The sequence below is a fragment of the Sminthopsis crassicaudata genome, chromosome 2 (assembly GCF_048593235.1).
Source record: "Sminthopsis crassicaudata isolate SCR6 chromosome 2, ASM4859323v1, whole genome shotgun sequence".
NCBI lineage: Eukaryota > Metazoa > Chordata > Mammalia > Dasyuromorphia > Dasyuridae > Sminthopsis > Sminthopsis crassicaudata.
This window is the reverse complement of record NC_133618.1, coordinates 29,161,742-29,177,751: the sequence shown is the minus strand read 5'-3', so window position 1 is coordinate 29,177,751 and position 16,010 is coordinate 29,161,742. Positions and strand designations below refer to the sequence as shown.

Below are 16,010 nucleotides of genomic sequence, written 5' to 3'. Positions count from 1 at the left end.
CCAACCCAACTTCTGTGCCATCCTGACTCCTGAATCTGGTGAGAGAACAAAACACCATCAGTTCTGATCCACTCAGGCCGATCCCCCATTTCTCTGCTGGCTGAACCCCTGGAGAGCTGGGGTTAGCTCGGTATCTAAAATGTGAAGTATCTCTCCTCTCCCCTCCCTTCTCTCTTTTCTTCCCCTTCCCTTTTTCTTTCCTTTCCTCACCTCTTTTTTCATTTCTCCCCTTTATCTTCTCTCTTCAACTACCCTCTACTCTCCCTTCTCCTTTTCCCAACTCTCTTCCCCCTTCTTTCCTTTCTTCTCATCCCTTTTACTTCCCACTCCTCCTTTACTTTTCCTTCTACTTCAGTACATGAATGGGTACAGGACCCTGGGCGTGAGTCTGGCTCATCCGTCCGGGATGAATTTCTGATGGTTGCCCTGGCCAGCCTAACCTAGGCTATCTCTCTGCAGGATTCCAGAAATGGAGAAATGAATCCTGTGATAAAAAACACCCTTTCCTCTGCAAATTCAAAGCCTAGAGGAGATAAGTGTGAGCAAGGAATGAGGATTCTGCAGTCCTGGAGCCAAATGTGCACCCTGGGGACCCTAACTGAAGTCTGTCTTCCCAGAAATCCTTCCTCGCCCCCACATCCCTTCTCTTTTTTGAAATGTCCTTTCATGTCTTCATATATCTTCCTCCTCTCACTTACATTCTCTGGGGGCTGTCTGGCCTGGGGTACTGGCAACCAGAATAAACCATCCTTTCTACCACCCCACTGTCTCTAGTGTTTGTTTGGTGTCAAATCTGGAGAGTTATGAACACACACAATGTTCGTGTGTGTGTGTGTGTGTGTGTGTGTGTGTGTGTGTGTGTGTGTGTAAAAATAGTCTTTCTTCTCCCCTTCAGTCAAAGCCTTTCATTATTCATTTTTTCAATAAGACTAAAATTGGAGAATTCAATCCCTGAGGACAACAGATAAGGGAAACTTGTAAGTTGTAAAGAAAATATACAGGACAGAAACCCAGAACCACAAAATTTCGAAGTTGAAAGAGATCTTGGCCATTCCCTAGTCTAAGCCATATTCTGAAACCATCCTCAGGGCAATATGCAAGATCTTTATTTTAGTCCATTTCCCTTTTTCAAAGGGGAAAACATTGAAAGGTTGGAGGCAGGTTTGAGTCCCATGGATACCTCCCTCTGGAAAGTTAGGGCATTCTCACTGACATCTGCTCAAGAGGATAAGGTTTCAGAGATTGCGGCTGGCTTGAAGATAACTTGTCGGCTGGGGCTCTAGGGAGAATGGACTCTCATCACAGGGGGCGTGTCTCTCTGTCTGCCTGTGAAAGGTGCTCTCAGGCTGTTTTAAAAGTTTTTTCTTTCCCTCTCCCTGTTCAAAAACCGAAGGACAATACACAGCAGACCTGGGTCCTATTATGAGGGAAGCTAAGCTTGTGCATGAAGTTTCCTGCTTTCAGGAACTACTGATGTCTGGTTCGGGTGGAAGTTCCTGGATGTTATTCCATGTGCTCATCCACAGCTTTCTCACCCCTTAACTTGAGATGAGCATCATCAATAATAGACTTTTACAAGAAATTACATGGGCCAAGACCCTCTCGATAAACACAGCAGAAAGGGACTTGGGCTTGCCCGATTGGCTGTGGAGAGGTGTTGAAGGATAATGTTCCTTTAATGAGGGGATTCCTGTATCAGAAAAAAATCTCAGAATCTAAAAATGGAAGCCTTCTGTAACAGCCATCTTTAGGGATTGTCTTTAGAGGCTCCTCAGTTCTGAAAGTTCAGGGATTGGACCTTGTGGAGAAAGAAGTATATTTTCCTAGCTCTGTCTTGGAGACGAACATAAAGGTCCTTGAAACTGGATAGCAAAGCCATGGCAGGGAGGACCCTCTCTACTCCTTTCTGTTTCAGTGAATGATTTGGATTCTGGGGTTGTGATGGGAAGGAAATTCTTGGCTAGCGGCTCTGCTTTCAGAAGGGAGTCTGAGTCCCAGGAAACATTGCAAGGCTGGAAGGAATTGTTTTGGATCATTGGGAGAACTAGGGAGGCAGGAGAAAGGAAAGTTGGAAATCACTGGTCATCCCAAGTGACCAAAAGACCTAAGAAACTGCTCATTTCTGCTTCTGCATCTTCATGCTCACACAATTAACGACCCTCTAGCTTGTGGATTTAGCCTTTATAAACCCTTGGCTCCCGCTGTTGGGGGCTGCTTGATTTGGGTCTCACTACGCCCCTTGCAGCCACTGGCAAATAAAGTCCACTTGAAATTTGATGGGTCTCACTCACTGTTGTTCTGGGTACAACATTTTGGAGGCCCCAGTGAGATAGCACGTTCCCGGTTACCGCTGAGACTTCAGGACTTGGCTTGGATATGGGAAAGACCCGACCCTGCCCAGACTCGGAGAGCCAGCCCCTGAGATGTTCCAGGGCCCCCAGACTGAAGCAGGATCATTCAAGTACCATCCCAGCTCCGATCCAGTCCTGCATTTGGTCCCTGTGGAGCCTGGTCTGGTCACTGGGGGGGAAAGATTGTTGGGTGTGACACTGAACTCTCCCCTCACAGCCCTCCTGAGACATCAGAAGATTGCCTTTGGTCTGTATTTATTGTTGTGTGATTGGTTTAGGGAGGTTTTTTTTGTTTGTTTGTTTATTTAATTTTTATTTAATTTTATAATTATAACTTTTTTTGACAGTACATATGCATGGGTAATTTTTTACAACATTATCCCTTGCACTTCTGTTCAGATTTTTTCCCTTCCTCCCCCAACCCCCTCCCCCAGATGGCAGACAGTCTTATACATGTTAAATATATTACAGTATATTCTAGATACAATATATGTGTGTAGAACCGAATTTCTTGTTGCACAGGAAGAATTAGATTCAGAAGGTAAAAATAACAGTTTACACTCATTTCCCAGTGTTCCTTTTCTGGATGTAGCTGGTTCTGTCCATCATTAATCAATTGGAATTGGATTAGCTCTTCTCTATGTTGAAGAAATCCACTTCCATCAGCATACATCCTCGTACAGTATCATTGTTGAAGTGTATAATGATCTTCTGGTTCTGCTCCTTTCACTCAGCATCAGTTGATGTAAGTCTCTCCAAGCCTCTCTGTATTCATCCTATTGGTCATTTCTTACAGAACAATCATATTCCATAACATTCATATACTGTAATTTACCCAACCATTCTCCAATTGACGGACATCCATTCATCTTCCAGCTTCTAGCCACTATGAGAAGGGCTGCCACAAACATTTTGGGAGTTTTGTTTTGCTCTAATTGTCCTAGACTTTTGGCAAAGATGGGAGAGTCTTCTTGCTTGTTATTTTTGTCTGGGTCTGCATCTCAGCAAAAAGAGAAGATATGATAGTAAAAGTAATTTTAAAGAAGCTCTAATCAAAACTCACTAAAGGGATGTGCAAATTGTAATCTATTTGCACTGTCAGAAGATTTAAGAGTTTGGGAACTTTAGGAAAACAAAATAAACAAACAGACAAAAAATTCATTGCTACCTTAAAATCTCAGGCAAAGAGCAGCAGGCAAAGAATCTCGAGTCAGATTCTGAAGGCCCTGTCAGTAAAAATTGGCACTTTAACTGTTCCTGGCTTATAAAAGAGAAATGATTTATGGGTATTGGAAAATAATCAAATGGCAATTTAGTTTTCCTAGAACATTTAATTAGAATTTAGGGAATCTCATGAACTGCAGTCAATTTTAAAATCTGATCTATCTCAGTTTTAAGAATTGTCTTGTTTTCTTCCCCCAAAATGGAAATTTATTTAAGGAAATAGAAATCCTCCTCTCAGGACCCCAAGTGGGCAAAAGGCTATGTCTTAGTGGCTCAGCCATCCTGCATCCCCTTTCCCTCAATCCTAACTGCAGAAGGGTTGAATTGGATGGACAGACTTGAAAAGGACAGTGTTCTGCCACCTTGTATGTTTAAATTGGAATTCTGATTCTTAAATTGTAGGAGATAGTTTCTATTAATTGGCACATGTTAAATTTATTCTGGGTATAAGATCTTAGAAGTTTGTTCAAATATTGCAGTCTTATATGGAAAATTTAAATCTAAATTTGAATTTCAAGAATTAATGGAAAGACATAGGGTTTTATTAGGAAAACGTGACTCCTTGACTGGCATTCCCTCCTTCTCCAAGGCCAGGTCTCTGACACTACACCTTTCCCGGCAAGAAGTTCCCTCCTTCCCATGAATTCTCTCTTTCCCCAATCACCGACCTTCCCAGAAATCTCCCCTGGCTGTGGGAACGAGGCAGCTGGTGAGCTTTGGGTACTGGCCAGCCATGGCTCCTCTCAGTTTGGGGTGTGGAAGACCTCACCCTCTTCCAGAAAGCCCCTGCCCTTCCCCAGCCCCTGTGCCCTCCCTCCATCCCCAGCCCTGCCCCCATAACAGGTCCTCTCCCTATAAAGGTTCCATCCTCTTCTGCTCAGACACACGATTCCTTCCACCAGGTAAGTGAGGGAGAGAAGGTCTGGGAGATGGGGTCCCTGCAGCTCCAGAGGCCCTTCCCTTCCCAGATGGGAGAGGCAGCAGCTGCTCTAGGAGGCTGTTACCTTGGAGGGAAGGCCAGGATATATACTTCCTAAGCTACCCTGAAGGGGACATCTCCCGAGTCCCCCCTGTCCAGGGCTCCCAGCTTCTGTCCTGCTCCAGGAGTTTGTGGATTCTAAAGCTCAGGAAGGGGAGAAGGAGAAGAGAGGAGGGAACTCAGTCCCAGCCTGGGCCCAGACACCAGGAGAACAGCAGCAGCCAGGCTTCTGAGGTCTTGGACATTATGCTCGTCCCCTCTTGGGGACCCCCTTGGGCGGGGGATCAGAGTTTCTCTTGTCTCCTCCCCAGAATCAGATGATGCTGCCTGCCATGATGTCCCCCAGAGTCTCAGGGCTGCTCCTCATCTGCCTGCTGCTCCCCTGCCTGACACAAGGTGGGTCCCTCAGGCTTCCCTCTGACTGCCCACCTGGGCCTAGAAAGGGCTTGGACACAGTAAGAGGGAAAGGGAAGGGACTGGACAGCAGCAGGGTGGGCACTGTGGGACAGAGAAGAAGGGGTTGGGAGCTTGTAGGGTTCAAGGACTGATGTGCAGGGAGCAGGAACCTCAACTGCTCTCCTCCCTTCCCAGGCAAGCAGGAGGCCCCTGCACCCCCCTCTGCCAGGAGCTCCTGCCCCCAGGGCTTTGGCTTCCATGGCTCCCACTGCTATGGAGTATTGGGTCCTCAGGAAACCTGGAACACTGCTGAGGTGGGTTCTGGAGAGGCTGTGGGAGGGGGAGGGATCTGTCTCCTTATCCCCATGTCCTTGGCGACATCAGTGTGGCCACCATGAGTCTGTAAGCCCTCACCTGTCACCCAGACCTTCCCTTTTCAGGTGACTCCAGAGCTTTGCTCCCCCTTTCTGGTGTTTCTTACCCCCACTTCCCACAAAAGTAATCCCTGTGCCCCATAGCCATCTCACCATGGTCCCTTTAACCTCTTTTCTACCTCTATTGACCACCCTGTCCCCTGAGGCTCCCAGGAGCCTTCTCCTGCCTCCTTTGCTCCCTCCCCCACACATTTACCTGCTCCCTGCCCTCCACAGCTGCTGTGCCAGGGCTACCCCTCAGGCCACCTGGGCTCCCTGCTCAATGAGGCTGAGGCTACCTTTGTGGCCACCATGATCATGGAGAACGGGGTTGGTCAGAACCCAGTCTGGATCGGTCTGCACGACCCCAACAAGGTATGACCGAGGGCCTGTCCCTGTCTGAGACTGGGGAGAAGGGGAACAACAGTGTGTGTGGAGCTGATGAGGAGGTGGTTCCTACCAGTCTCGTAGGTCCAGGACTCTAAGAAAAGCACTAGAACTAGGGAAGCCAGTGAGTAGAAAAGGGGCAGGAGCTTGGAGGGTTGGGTCCTGGGCCAGAGGAAGCCTACACTTCCACCCCCCAGGTTTTTAATACTTACCTATCCCCCATCTGAGTCCACCATCACTGCCCATCCCTTTGGTTCAATGGGAAATTATTTTCTGCCCATGTCTGGGTTGAGTTCCCAGCATCTCCCTGAGGGGACTTCTCAGTCACGACCCTCATGGAGACAAGGTCACAATAAGGAAACCTTGCATGGGGGAAGAGCCCAAGGCAATCTGGGCCTAAGTCTCCCCAAGAGACCCCTTAGAGGAGGGTCTGGGGCAGGAGACAAGGGAGGGTTTCTGGCAGAAGGAGGGAGGGTGGCACTGTCTGGGTCTCCCAGAGAGAACGTTATGGAGCAGAATAGGGTGGTGCTGCCCAATGGCAGCTGGGGTCACAGCACCAGGGAAGACTTAGGGAACAGAATGAGCCTGGTTTGGGAGGTCTGGGCTAAAGAAAAGTTCATGTGCAGTTGGTCTGTTTATTATAACGAGTTATTATATAAAAGAGGCAGGTGGGGGGTCCCACTCTTCCCTAACTGCCCCCTTCCCAACCTTCTCTCCCAGAATCGCAGGTGGAAATGGAGCAGCAATGCCCTTTACCTCTACCAGGCCTGGGAGTCGGGCTTCCCAACGAACAGCCAACCCAACTACTGTGTGAGCCTGACTACTGAGTCTGGTGAGCGCCAACCCTCCCCCTCTGCCAGCTGCACAGGAGCATCCTCTTCTCCTTGGGCTGTCTGAAAGCCTGGGGGCATGGGGGCACTTCCTTCCAAGAATGTGAGAGTGACTCCTCTCCTTTCTCTTGCCCTCCCTTCTTTTTATCCTTTCTCTTTTCTTTCCCCCTAATTTATCATCTTCTTCCCTCTCCTCTAATTCCCAACCTTCATCCATCTTAGCTTTCTTTCCTTTTTCCTCCTCTTCCTCTTCTTCTGCTTCCCTTCTTCCTTGTCTTCTATTTCCCTTTTTCCTATCTTCATTCTCCTTTCTTCTTGTTATCTTGAGAACTATCTTGAATGAGGAGACCCTGTGGCCAGGAAGCCACAATCATCAGACCATGGATCTCTTGCTCTAAGCTGTCCCCTCAACTGAACCCAGACCATCTTTCCACAGGATTCCAGAAGTGGAAAAATGAAGATTGTCGGAAGAAGAACCTCTACCTCTGCAAGTTCAGAGCTTAAAGGGGAGCAGACAGAAGAAGAGCCCAAAATTCGGGTGCTTGCATCCAAATACAGCCCAGGAGGGCTGTGGCCATAATCTCTTTGCCCTCCCAGAGCATCTTCTTTCCATCATCCTTCCTCACCAGACCACCCTCCCTTCTGTTATCTGACCACTCTCACCACTTCTCCTGTTCCTGTTCTTCCATTCACCCTCCACTGCACTCAGCACTACCTGCTCAAGTGCTTTTTATCTTCCATACCACAAGTAGCTCAAAGTTGATACAGACCCTGAATATAAATGGTCACATTGTTGTTAAAAAGTGGAAAAGTTCCAGTTTTAGTTCCTTTCAGAAATCTTGTGAATGTGAGAGTTCTTAACCAAGGCGTCAAAGAGAGCGTTCAAGACAAAAATGTCATCCCTTGAAATTTGAAATCCAAGTTAGATTTAGGGGATGAATTTCTGCCTTTTCCTGTGTTGTGGGAATGGTAGGGACTGTGGTCTCTGTTGTGATCTTCTCATAATCAAATGACTCAGGGAAGCTCTTCTTCAGATTCCTTCCCATGGTGCTCTGTTTGTGGATCGTTCTGTTGTAGACATTTCAAATAGTTATGTGTCTTTGAATAAACTACTTTCTGACCTGATACTCTGAATTCTTTTTTTTAAGCATGATGGTGCTTCATGGTTTATAAAAACATTGCTCATTTCCACCTTTAATACCATCTCCAATTTTAGCGATGAGGAAAGTGGAGGTGAGAGACATTCCCAGCATCACAGTTAGGAGGACTTGAACCTCTATCTTTGGATTTCACATCTGGTCATGTAATCTTTCCCTGAAACAAGTATTAGAGAGGCAGGACCCATAACCTCATTTAAATTCAAGTGAGATTGGTCCCTTTCATTGGATCTTTCTTTACAAAACTCACTTTTTTGGCCCTCTCTCAATGTGTCCTAATCCCTGTTGTCACTGAGATTTACTTCATTTGAGCCTGTGGTCACCATGGAACCTTTTGGGCTCCTGCCCCAGCATCTGGTGTTTTGCATCCAGAAGTCCCTGGCCTGCTTGACCTATAAAAAGTCTTGTATTTGGCTTTACGCCATCTTTGCTTGGTCTTCCCAACTTTGTCCTGATGGAGGCTTCTGGGATTGACACATCTGGAGTTTTTATTCTCTTCTCAATCTCTATACGTGTCGGAAGGACCATGTGGAGAAGCTGATTGTTGAGGCAGGTCCTCCTCTCAGAAGAAGCAGTTTGTACATTGATAAAGTTACACATTCAGTTTGATCTCTTGATATTCTAAGCTTCCACCTGGATTTAGTCTCAGAGTGAGCCAAATGCCCTTGAGGTGTGTCCTATTGTCCTGGTTGAGAAGATGACTGCTCTTTCTGAATACATCTTCTATCACCTAAGTGTGATGTTGGAAGTACACCCCAATTTTAGGGCAGGTCCCCTAAAGAAGGAAATCTATGGTTCCATGTGTTTTATGAGTCTATATTCACTAAAACCATAATTTATGTGCTCTTGCATAATTACTAGTAGAAGAAAGACCTTTGAAGAGACCACATAGTAAGAAGAGGAGCAAGTAAACATTTTCGTCTTTATTTGGGGAAAAGTCTTCCCCATATAGACATAACAGCAACAGGAACACAATGAAGAGATCATTCATAAAAGGGAAGAGATTTTTTTTTTAATGTCCAAAAGTCAACTGCTGAGTTTCCTCTCTAGAAATTGAACTGGTTTCAGCCTAAGCAAGGACGAACTTATAGAGGGGTATCCTTGTGGGCCAGGAATGGTGAAATTAGGACCATGATTGATGAGTAATTTAAGCCTCCAAAGGTATAAGGCCAGGGATATCTCTTAGTGATGTCATCATGGTATTCCCACCTGGTTTGTTTCACTTCTAGTAAATATTGCTCCACTAACAGATGGTTCTTGGACTGAAATGGTCTTCCTTCACTCTTCTCAGAACAGGAAAGTCTTCTGACAGAGAATTTTGTATTTGATTTTGGAGGCTATAGAGCTCCACTGAAATTTATAAGAAGGGATTTGACATGGAAAGATTGTTTTTTTTTGCATTTGCGGTTAAATGGAGGAGAGACTAGAGTTGGAAGAAGGTATAGACAAGCAGACTCAGCAGCAGGTTAATACAATATTGCAGGCTAATTGTCAACATGCTGGATGGCCATGTCTAGTGACCAGAACAAAGGCAGGAATGATGCCAGTGACCTCAGGATGGGGTCACATTTTGGGCTCTTCTGGGAACTGTATCCAGGTAGACCAGGATGTTTAAATTAGATCATGCATGGTCTACTGGGGATAATCCAAAAAATATCACCCACTGGGTACTCCAAGAACTTGCCAGTGTGGTCCAAAGTTGTGGATTTGTGGAAAGCAAACCAATTTCCAATTGCCCAAGTCTTGCTAACAGGAACACATTTTAAATCTCTAGCAGAGAATTTTCTAAAAAGAAGGGAGTTGGGAATCAAAAGTAGACAGGCAGTAGATGAATGCTGAGGGTCTCCACCTGAGTTGAGATTTGGGGCTATTTATTCAATTTTCTTTTTTTGACAATTTATAAAGTAATTTATTAATTTGGATTTTTATTAATTGTAAATTGTGATAACTCCTTTTTTCCTCTGAAAGCACAACTTAGTAATTGTGTCTAAAATTGAAAAATTCTAAAATGTTGATATTTTAGAAACACTATTTTTCTTTCTTTTCCTTTTTTATTATAGCTTTTTATTTACAAAACATATGCATTGGTAATTTTTCAACACTGACCCTTGCAAAACCTTCTGTTCCAAATTTTCCCCTCCTTCCCCCCATCCTCTCCTCTAGATGGGAAGTATTCTAATACATGTAAAATATATCTTAAATCCAATATACGTATACATATCCATACAGATATCTTGATGCACAAAAAAAAATCAGATCTAGAAAGAAAAAAAAACCTGGGACAGAAAACAAAAATGCAAGCAAACAATAACAGAAAGAATGAAAATCCTATGTTGTAATCCACACTCAATTCCGATAGTTCTCTCTCTGGGTGTAGATGGCTCTCTTCACTCCTGAACAATTGGATTCTGGTTTTTAATCCAATCTGCTATGTGCTTTCACTTTATAGGAGAGTTCACCCCATTCACATTTACAGTTAAAACTACAAATTCTGTATTTCCTGCCATCTTATTATCCCCAGATTATACTTTTCTCTTTTCTTTTCCACTTCCCCTCCTCCCCAGTATTTAGCTTATAAGCACCACTTGCCTTAAGAAGCCTTCTCTCTTTAGAATCCATCCCCCTTCAAAATCCCTCTCCCTTTCTTATACCTTTCCCCTACTATTTCTGTTTTCCCTTCTATTTAGCCTATTCCTTCCCTTTTTGCCTTTCCCCTCCCACTTTTCAATAAGGTGAGAGAAGTTTCTCTGTAAACCAAATATGTCTAGTATTTTCTCTTTGAGCTAAATCTGATGAGAGTAAGATCCATACAATGTTCATCCCCCTCCCTTCTTTCCCCAAATATAATAGATTTCCTTTGCCTCTTGGCGAAATATAATTTCCCTCATTTTAACTCCACTTTCCCTTTTTTGTGATACAATTCTCTTTCCACCTCAAGTTCCTTTTTTATATTATAACAGTAAAATCAAATTATACATGGACTCTTTATGTATACCCATAACAGAAATACAGTTCTCAAGAGTTCTTTTTTACCTTTTTATACTTCTCTTGAGTCCAATATTTGGAAGTCAAACTTTTTGTTTAGCTTTGGTCTTTTCATCAGAAATAAATGTAATTCACCTGTTTCATTGAATGCCCATCTTCTTCCCTAGAAGAAAATGCTCAGTTTATCAGGGTAGTTTATTCTTAGCTGCATTCCAAGTTCCTTTGTCTTTTGGAATATCAGATTCCAGGCCCTTTGATCCTTTAAGGTGGAAGCTGCTAGATCCTGGGTAATCCTTATTGTGGCTCCTTGGTATTTGAATTGTGTTTTTCTGGCTACTTATAATATTTTTCCTTGATCCAATAGTTCTGAAATTTAGCCATGATATTCCTTGGGATTTTAATTTTAGGGTCTGTTTCAGGAAGTGTTTGGTGAATTCTTTCAATGGCTATTTTACCTTCTGATTCTATGACATCAGAGAAGTTCTCTTTGATGATTTCCTGGAAAATAGTGTCTAGGCTCTTTTGTTCATCATGGTTTTAGGGACTCCAAAAATGCTTACATTGTCTCTCCTAGATCTATTTTCTAGGTCAGTTGTTTTCCCAATTAGGAATTTTACATTTTTTCCTAATTTTTTTTCTTTTTTTCTTTTGGTTTTGCTTGACTGATTCTTGATGTCTCATTGAGTCATACATTTTCATTTATTCAGTTCCGATTTTTAGTGAATTATTTTCTTCATTTACTTTTTTTGCTTCTTTTTGTATTTGTCCAATTGAGTTTTTATTTTTAGTTTTTGTTTGGTTTTTTTGTGCCACATTTTTTTGTTTTAGTGTATTTTATTTTTTCATTCATTTGTTTGTTTATTTGTTTATTTATTTTCCCAATTGAGTTTTTAAATGAGTTGTTTTGTTTTATGGAATTTTTTTTCCCATTTCACAAATTCTGTTTTCCTGGGAGTTATTTTCCTTTTCCATTTCACAGATTGTTTTTCATGGAGTTGTTTTCTTTTCCCATTTTATCAAATCTATTTTTAATGGATTGTATGCTTTTTCCAAACCCTCTTGCAAAGTTTTCATTTCCTTTCCCCATTTTTCTTCTAGCTCTCTTTTAATATCCTTTTAATTTCTTCTAGAAGAGCCTTGTGTTATGGGGAATAGGTTATACCACCTTTTGGGGCTTCATCTGGAGACAATCTGCTTTTAGTCTCCTCAGGGTCTGAAATCTGTTCTCCATCATAAAACTATCTATGGTCAGAGTTCTCTTTGCCTCTTTACTCATTTTTTTTTAAAGTTAAGATTTACTTTTAGGACAAGGGAGGTTCTCCAAGCTTCCTCTACAAGCAGCAATGACTATACTGGGTCAGTGTTTACTTCTGGTGCTGGGTGGGTGTGGCCAGGCCCCTCAAAATTCTGGTGCTTTGGGGTTCACTCTTTACTTGTGTGTTTGTGTTGGATGTCTTATAACTAGTCTGATGATCTGCTGGCTTGCAACCATGGGAGAATAGCCAACACTGCTATAGAATCCTCCCTGTAGATTCCCCACAGCATGGAGTCTGCACCACCCCATGGAAACTGCACCACCTCAGGTCTGTACAGTATGTGCTGGTCCCTGTGCTCTTCTTGCCTGCCTGTGTCTGGCCACCTCCTCCTGTGCCCAATCAAAACAGACCTTTTCTAGTGTTATTTGAAATTATCTTCTGCTGGTAATTTGCTGCACTCTCAATATTCGTGGATTCTGCCAGTCCAGAGCTAATTCAGAGGCTGGGTTTGGTAATTAGTTGAGGGTTTGTGGGAGAAGATCAGAAAGAAGCATGTGTCCTCTCCACCCTCAATTTTCTTTTGATTTTGGGAGATTTACCACTTGGTTCTGCTTACATCCTCTTATCTCTCTCCTTAGGCAGCAGTTTTCTCCTAAAAGAAGCTACAGAAAACTCTGTTCTCTATAGATTGTGTCAATGGACCCCAAATACACTCTAGAGAATGAGAGGCCCTTCCCAAGAACCTGAAAATCTTTCTTGTCTGGGGAATTTCAGTAATTATAGGAAGTTAGAAGATCCAGTCAAGTTCCCTCTGGTCCACTGACTGGAATTCCCTCCTCCAAAGCCAAAGTCTCTGACACTACACCTTTCCCAGAACTTGGTCTTTTCCATCCAAACCCTGCAGAAGGCTCACTCAATCCCATGATTCTTTCCTCTTCCTTCAATGATCAAACAACATCAAGGTGTCCCATGGCTATGGGAATATAGCAGCTGGTGTGCTTTGGGGCAGGAGCCAGTCATATGCCTCTACCTCATATTATGGGAAGAAAGCAGTGGTCTGATCTGCTCCTGAACCCAGGCGGAGGAAGACCTCACCTCTTCCAGGAATCCCCCTGTCCCCCACAGCACCTGTGTTCTAACCCTCCCTCCATCCCCCTGTCCCTGCCAAGTCTCCTTCTTTTAAGCTCCTCCCAATATCTACACCCACTTGGGTCCTCTCTCTATAAAGGTTCTATCCTCTTCTGGTCAGATCCATTATCCCTTCAGTCTACCAGTCTGGTAAGTAAAGGAGATAAGGTCTGGGAGATCAGGTCCCTACAGGCTCCTGAGACGATTTCCTTCCCATCTTGGAGGGAGATGCCATTAGATGGTCATTTCTAATATATTATGATAGAAGGAAAGCTGTTCACTGGACCATCCAGATTCTGTCCTGCACCCAGATTTACATACTCCCTGAGACCCCGGAAGGGGAGAAGGAGAAAGGAGGGATCTCAGACCCAGCCTGGGCCCAGAGACCAGGAGACCAGCAGCAGCCCGGGGCTCCTGAGGTCTCGACCATTGTCCTTGTCCCTTCTCCCCATGGTCCTTGGGTGGGAGATAAGGATTTCTCTTGTCTACTCCCCAGAATCAGAGATGACGCTGTCTGTCACGATGTCCCCCAACTTCTCAGGGCTGCTCCTTGCCTGCCTGCTGCTCCCCTGCCTGACACAAGGTGGGTGTCTCAGGCCTCCCTCTGACTGCCCATCTCGGCCTAGAATAGGGGCTTTGAGGGAAAGGGAAGGGGCTGGACAGCAGCAGGGTGGGCACCATGGGACAGAGAAGAGGGGTTGGGGGTCTGTAGGATTCAAAGACTGATGTGCAGGAAGCAGGAACCTCAATTGCTCTCCTCCCTCCCCAGGCCAGAAGGAGGCCCCTGCACCCCCCTCTGCCAGGAGCTCCTGCCCCCAGGGCTTTGGCTTCCATGGCTCCCACTGCTATGGAGTATTGGGTCCCCAGGAGACCTGGAACACTGCCGAGGTGGGTTCTGGAGGGGCCCTGGAGGGGGCATGGTCTGTCTCCCTTTCCCAATGTCACTTGGGGTCATCAGTGTGGCCACCATGAGTCCCTAAACCCTCACCTGTCACCCGGACCTTCCCTTCTCAGGTGACTCCAGAGCTTTGCTCTCCTTTTTTGGTGTTTCATGGACCTCCCACTTCCCACAAAAGTAACCCCTGTGCCCCATAGCCATCTCACCATGGTCTGTTTAGCCTCTTCTCCTCCTCTATAGACCACCCTTATCCTATGAAGCTCCCAGGAGCCTTCTTCTGCCTCCTTAGCTCCTGACTCCCACATTTACCCAGCCCTGCTCCCTGCCCTCCACAGCTGCTGTGCCAGGGCTACCCCTCGGGCCACCTGGGCTCCCTGCTCAACGAAGCTGAGGCCGCCTTTGTGGCCACCATGATTGTGGAGAATGGGGTTGGTCAGAGCCCAGTCTGGATCGGGCTGCACGACCCCAACAAGGTATGACCAAGGGGCCGTCCCTGTCTGAGTCCTGGAAAGAAGGCAAACAGTGATGTGGGGGGGGGAGGATCCTATGAGTTCTGAGGGGCCAAGCCCCTAACAGAGCAGAAGCATGAGGAAGAATAGGAGAAATCCAGGGGGCAGGAGGTGGGGGCAGGGAGAAGGGTCTGCGGGGTCTCTGGGGTGAGAGGGGGATTGCATCTCTCCCAGGGCTCCTGGGGACTCACCAACCCACAGTTTCACTTCCATGTCTCTGCCCATTCTTTGCAATGAGCGAGTCCTGTGTGATCTGTGAATTCTCATCATCCCCCAGAGGCCTTTCCAGGCCCTGCACTAATGGAGACCAGGGTCCCAAGAAGGAAATCTTGCATTTGAGGAACAGTTCAAGAGACCCAGCCTCGGACTCCCCAAGAGGCTCAGGGAGCTCAGGGCAGGGCCTGGGGCCAGAGCCAGGCAGAAGAAGGACTGGCAGGAGACAGGGGAGGGTTTCTGGCAGAGGGAGGGAGGGTGGTTCTGTCTGGGTCTCCCAGAGAGAACATGATGGGGCAGAACAGGCTGGAGCTGCCCAATGGCAGAAGCAGCAGCCAGGGCCACAGCACCTGGGATGACAGGGAACAGAATGAGCCCGGTTTGGTGCAGTTGGTCTGTTATTATAAGGAGTTACTATATAAAAGAGGTAGATGTGGGGGGTCTCCCTCTTCCCTAACCGCCTCCTTCCCAATCCTTTCCCCCAGAATCGCAGGTGGAAATGGAGCAGCAACGCCCTTTACCTCTATCAGGCCTGGGGGACGGGCTTCCCAGCAAAGAGCAATCCTAACTATTGTGTGAGCCTGACTCCTGAGTCTGGTGAGCTCCAACCTCTTCCTTCTCTGCAAGAGCATTCTCTTCTCCTAGCGCTGTGTGAGAGCCTGGAGGAATGGGGGCACCTCCTTCCAAGAATATGAGAGTGACTCCTCTCCTCTCTCTTGCCCTCCTCATTGTGCCTTTTCTCTTTTCTTTCCCCCTAATTTATCATCTTCTTTTCTCTCTTCTCCAATTCCCAAACTCCTCTTCGTTTTCTTTCCTTTTCCCTCCTCTTTCTTTTGTTCAGCCTCCCTCCTTTTCTTGTCTTCATTCTCCTTTCTTCTGGGGACCTCAAGGACAATATTGAATGAGTGGAGACCCTGTGACCGGGAAGCTAAAGTCATCAGACTGGGAATGTCCAGCCCTAACCTGTGCCTCAGCTGAACCTAGACCATTTCTCCACAGGATTCCAGAGGTGGAAAGATGAACCTTGTCAGAAGAAGAACCTCTACCTCTGCAAGTTCAGAGCTTAAAGGGGACAAAACAGGACAAAGAATTGGAATTCTCTTCCCAATCCCTCTATTTTTGTCTGCCTGCATTTTTTTATTTCCTTCACAGGCTAATGGTACACTATTTCGAAGTCCAATTCTTTATTTTTTTCCTGATGCAATTGGAATTAAGTGACTTGCTCAAGGTCACACAGCTAGGAAGTGTTAAGTGTCTGAGGTCAGATTTGAACTCAGGTCCTCC

At 45.6% G+C, this 16,010-nt stretch overlaps 3 protein-coding genes across 3 annotated transcripts in view; all 3 read left to right on the top strand.

Moving 5' to 3' along the window:
* LOC141552607 (lithostathine-1-beta-like) overlaps nucleotides 1-527 on the top strand; it is a 5,086-nt gene extending 4,559 nt beyond the window's left edge. The window contains exons 5-6 of the mRNA XM_074284691.1: nucleotides 1-38; nucleotides 460-527. The exon at nucleotides 1-38 is cut by the window's left edge and continues 74 nt beyond it. Of these exons, the coding sequence (XP_074140792.1) occupies nucleotides 1-38; nucleotides 460-527 (106 nt within the window). The remainder of the gene's footprint in view (nucleotides 39-459) is intronic.
* Nucleotides 528-4,871: 4,344 nt separating this feature from the next.
* On the top strand, nucleotides 4,872-7,084 carry LOC141553161 (lithostathine-like). The gene is made up of 5 exons (XM_074284999.1): nucleotides 4,872-4,950; nucleotides 5,146-5,264; nucleotides 5,601-5,738; nucleotides 6,471-6,582; nucleotides 7,017-7,084. The coding sequence occupies exons 1-5, from the start codon at nucleotides 4,872-4,874 to the stop codon at nucleotides 7,082-7,084; spliced, it is 516 nt and encodes a 171-aa protein (XP_074141100.1).
* A 6,526-nt stretch (nucleotides 7,085-13,610) lies between these two features.
* LOC141553160 (lithostathine-1-alpha-like) lies at nucleotides 13,611-15,793 on the top strand. Its single transcript, XM_074284998.1, has 5 exons — nucleotides 13,611-13,689; nucleotides 13,876-13,994; nucleotides 14,340-14,477; nucleotides 15,212-15,323; nucleotides 15,726-15,793. The coding sequence occupies exons 1-5, from the start codon at nucleotides 13,611-13,613 to the stop codon at nucleotides 15,791-15,793; spliced, it is 516 nt and encodes a 171-aa protein (XP_074141099.1).
* The last annotated feature ends 217 nt before the right edge of the window (nucleotides 15,794-16,010 follow it).

Bases quoted from the DNA above. Each gene is read 5' to 3' on its own strand.
- LOC141553161 (XM_074284999.1), top strand. From the start codon at position 4,872: ATGATGCTGCCTGCCATGATGTCCCCCAGAGTCTCAGGGCTGCTCCTC. The intron at 5,265-5,600 runs GTGGGTTCTGGA...TGCCCTCCACAG, and splicing joins AAACCTGGAACACTGCTGAG to CTGCTGTGCCAGGGCTACCC. The intron at 5,739-6,470 runs GTATGACCGAGG...CTTCTCTCCCAG, and splicing joins GTCTGCACGACCCCAACAAG to AATCGCAGGTGGAAATGGAG.
- LOC141553160 (XM_074284998.1), top strand. From the start codon at position 13,611: ATGACGCTGTCTGTCACGATGTCCCCCAACTTCTCAGGGCTGCTCCTT. The intron at 13,995-14,339 runs GTGGGTTCTGGA...TGCCCTCCACAG, and splicing joins AGACCTGGAACACTGCCGAG to CTGCTGTGCCAGGGCTACCC. The intron at 15,324-15,725 runs GTGAGCTCCAAC...ATTTCTCCACAG, and splicing joins GAGCCTGACTCCTGAGTCTG to GATTCCAGAGGTGGAAAGAT.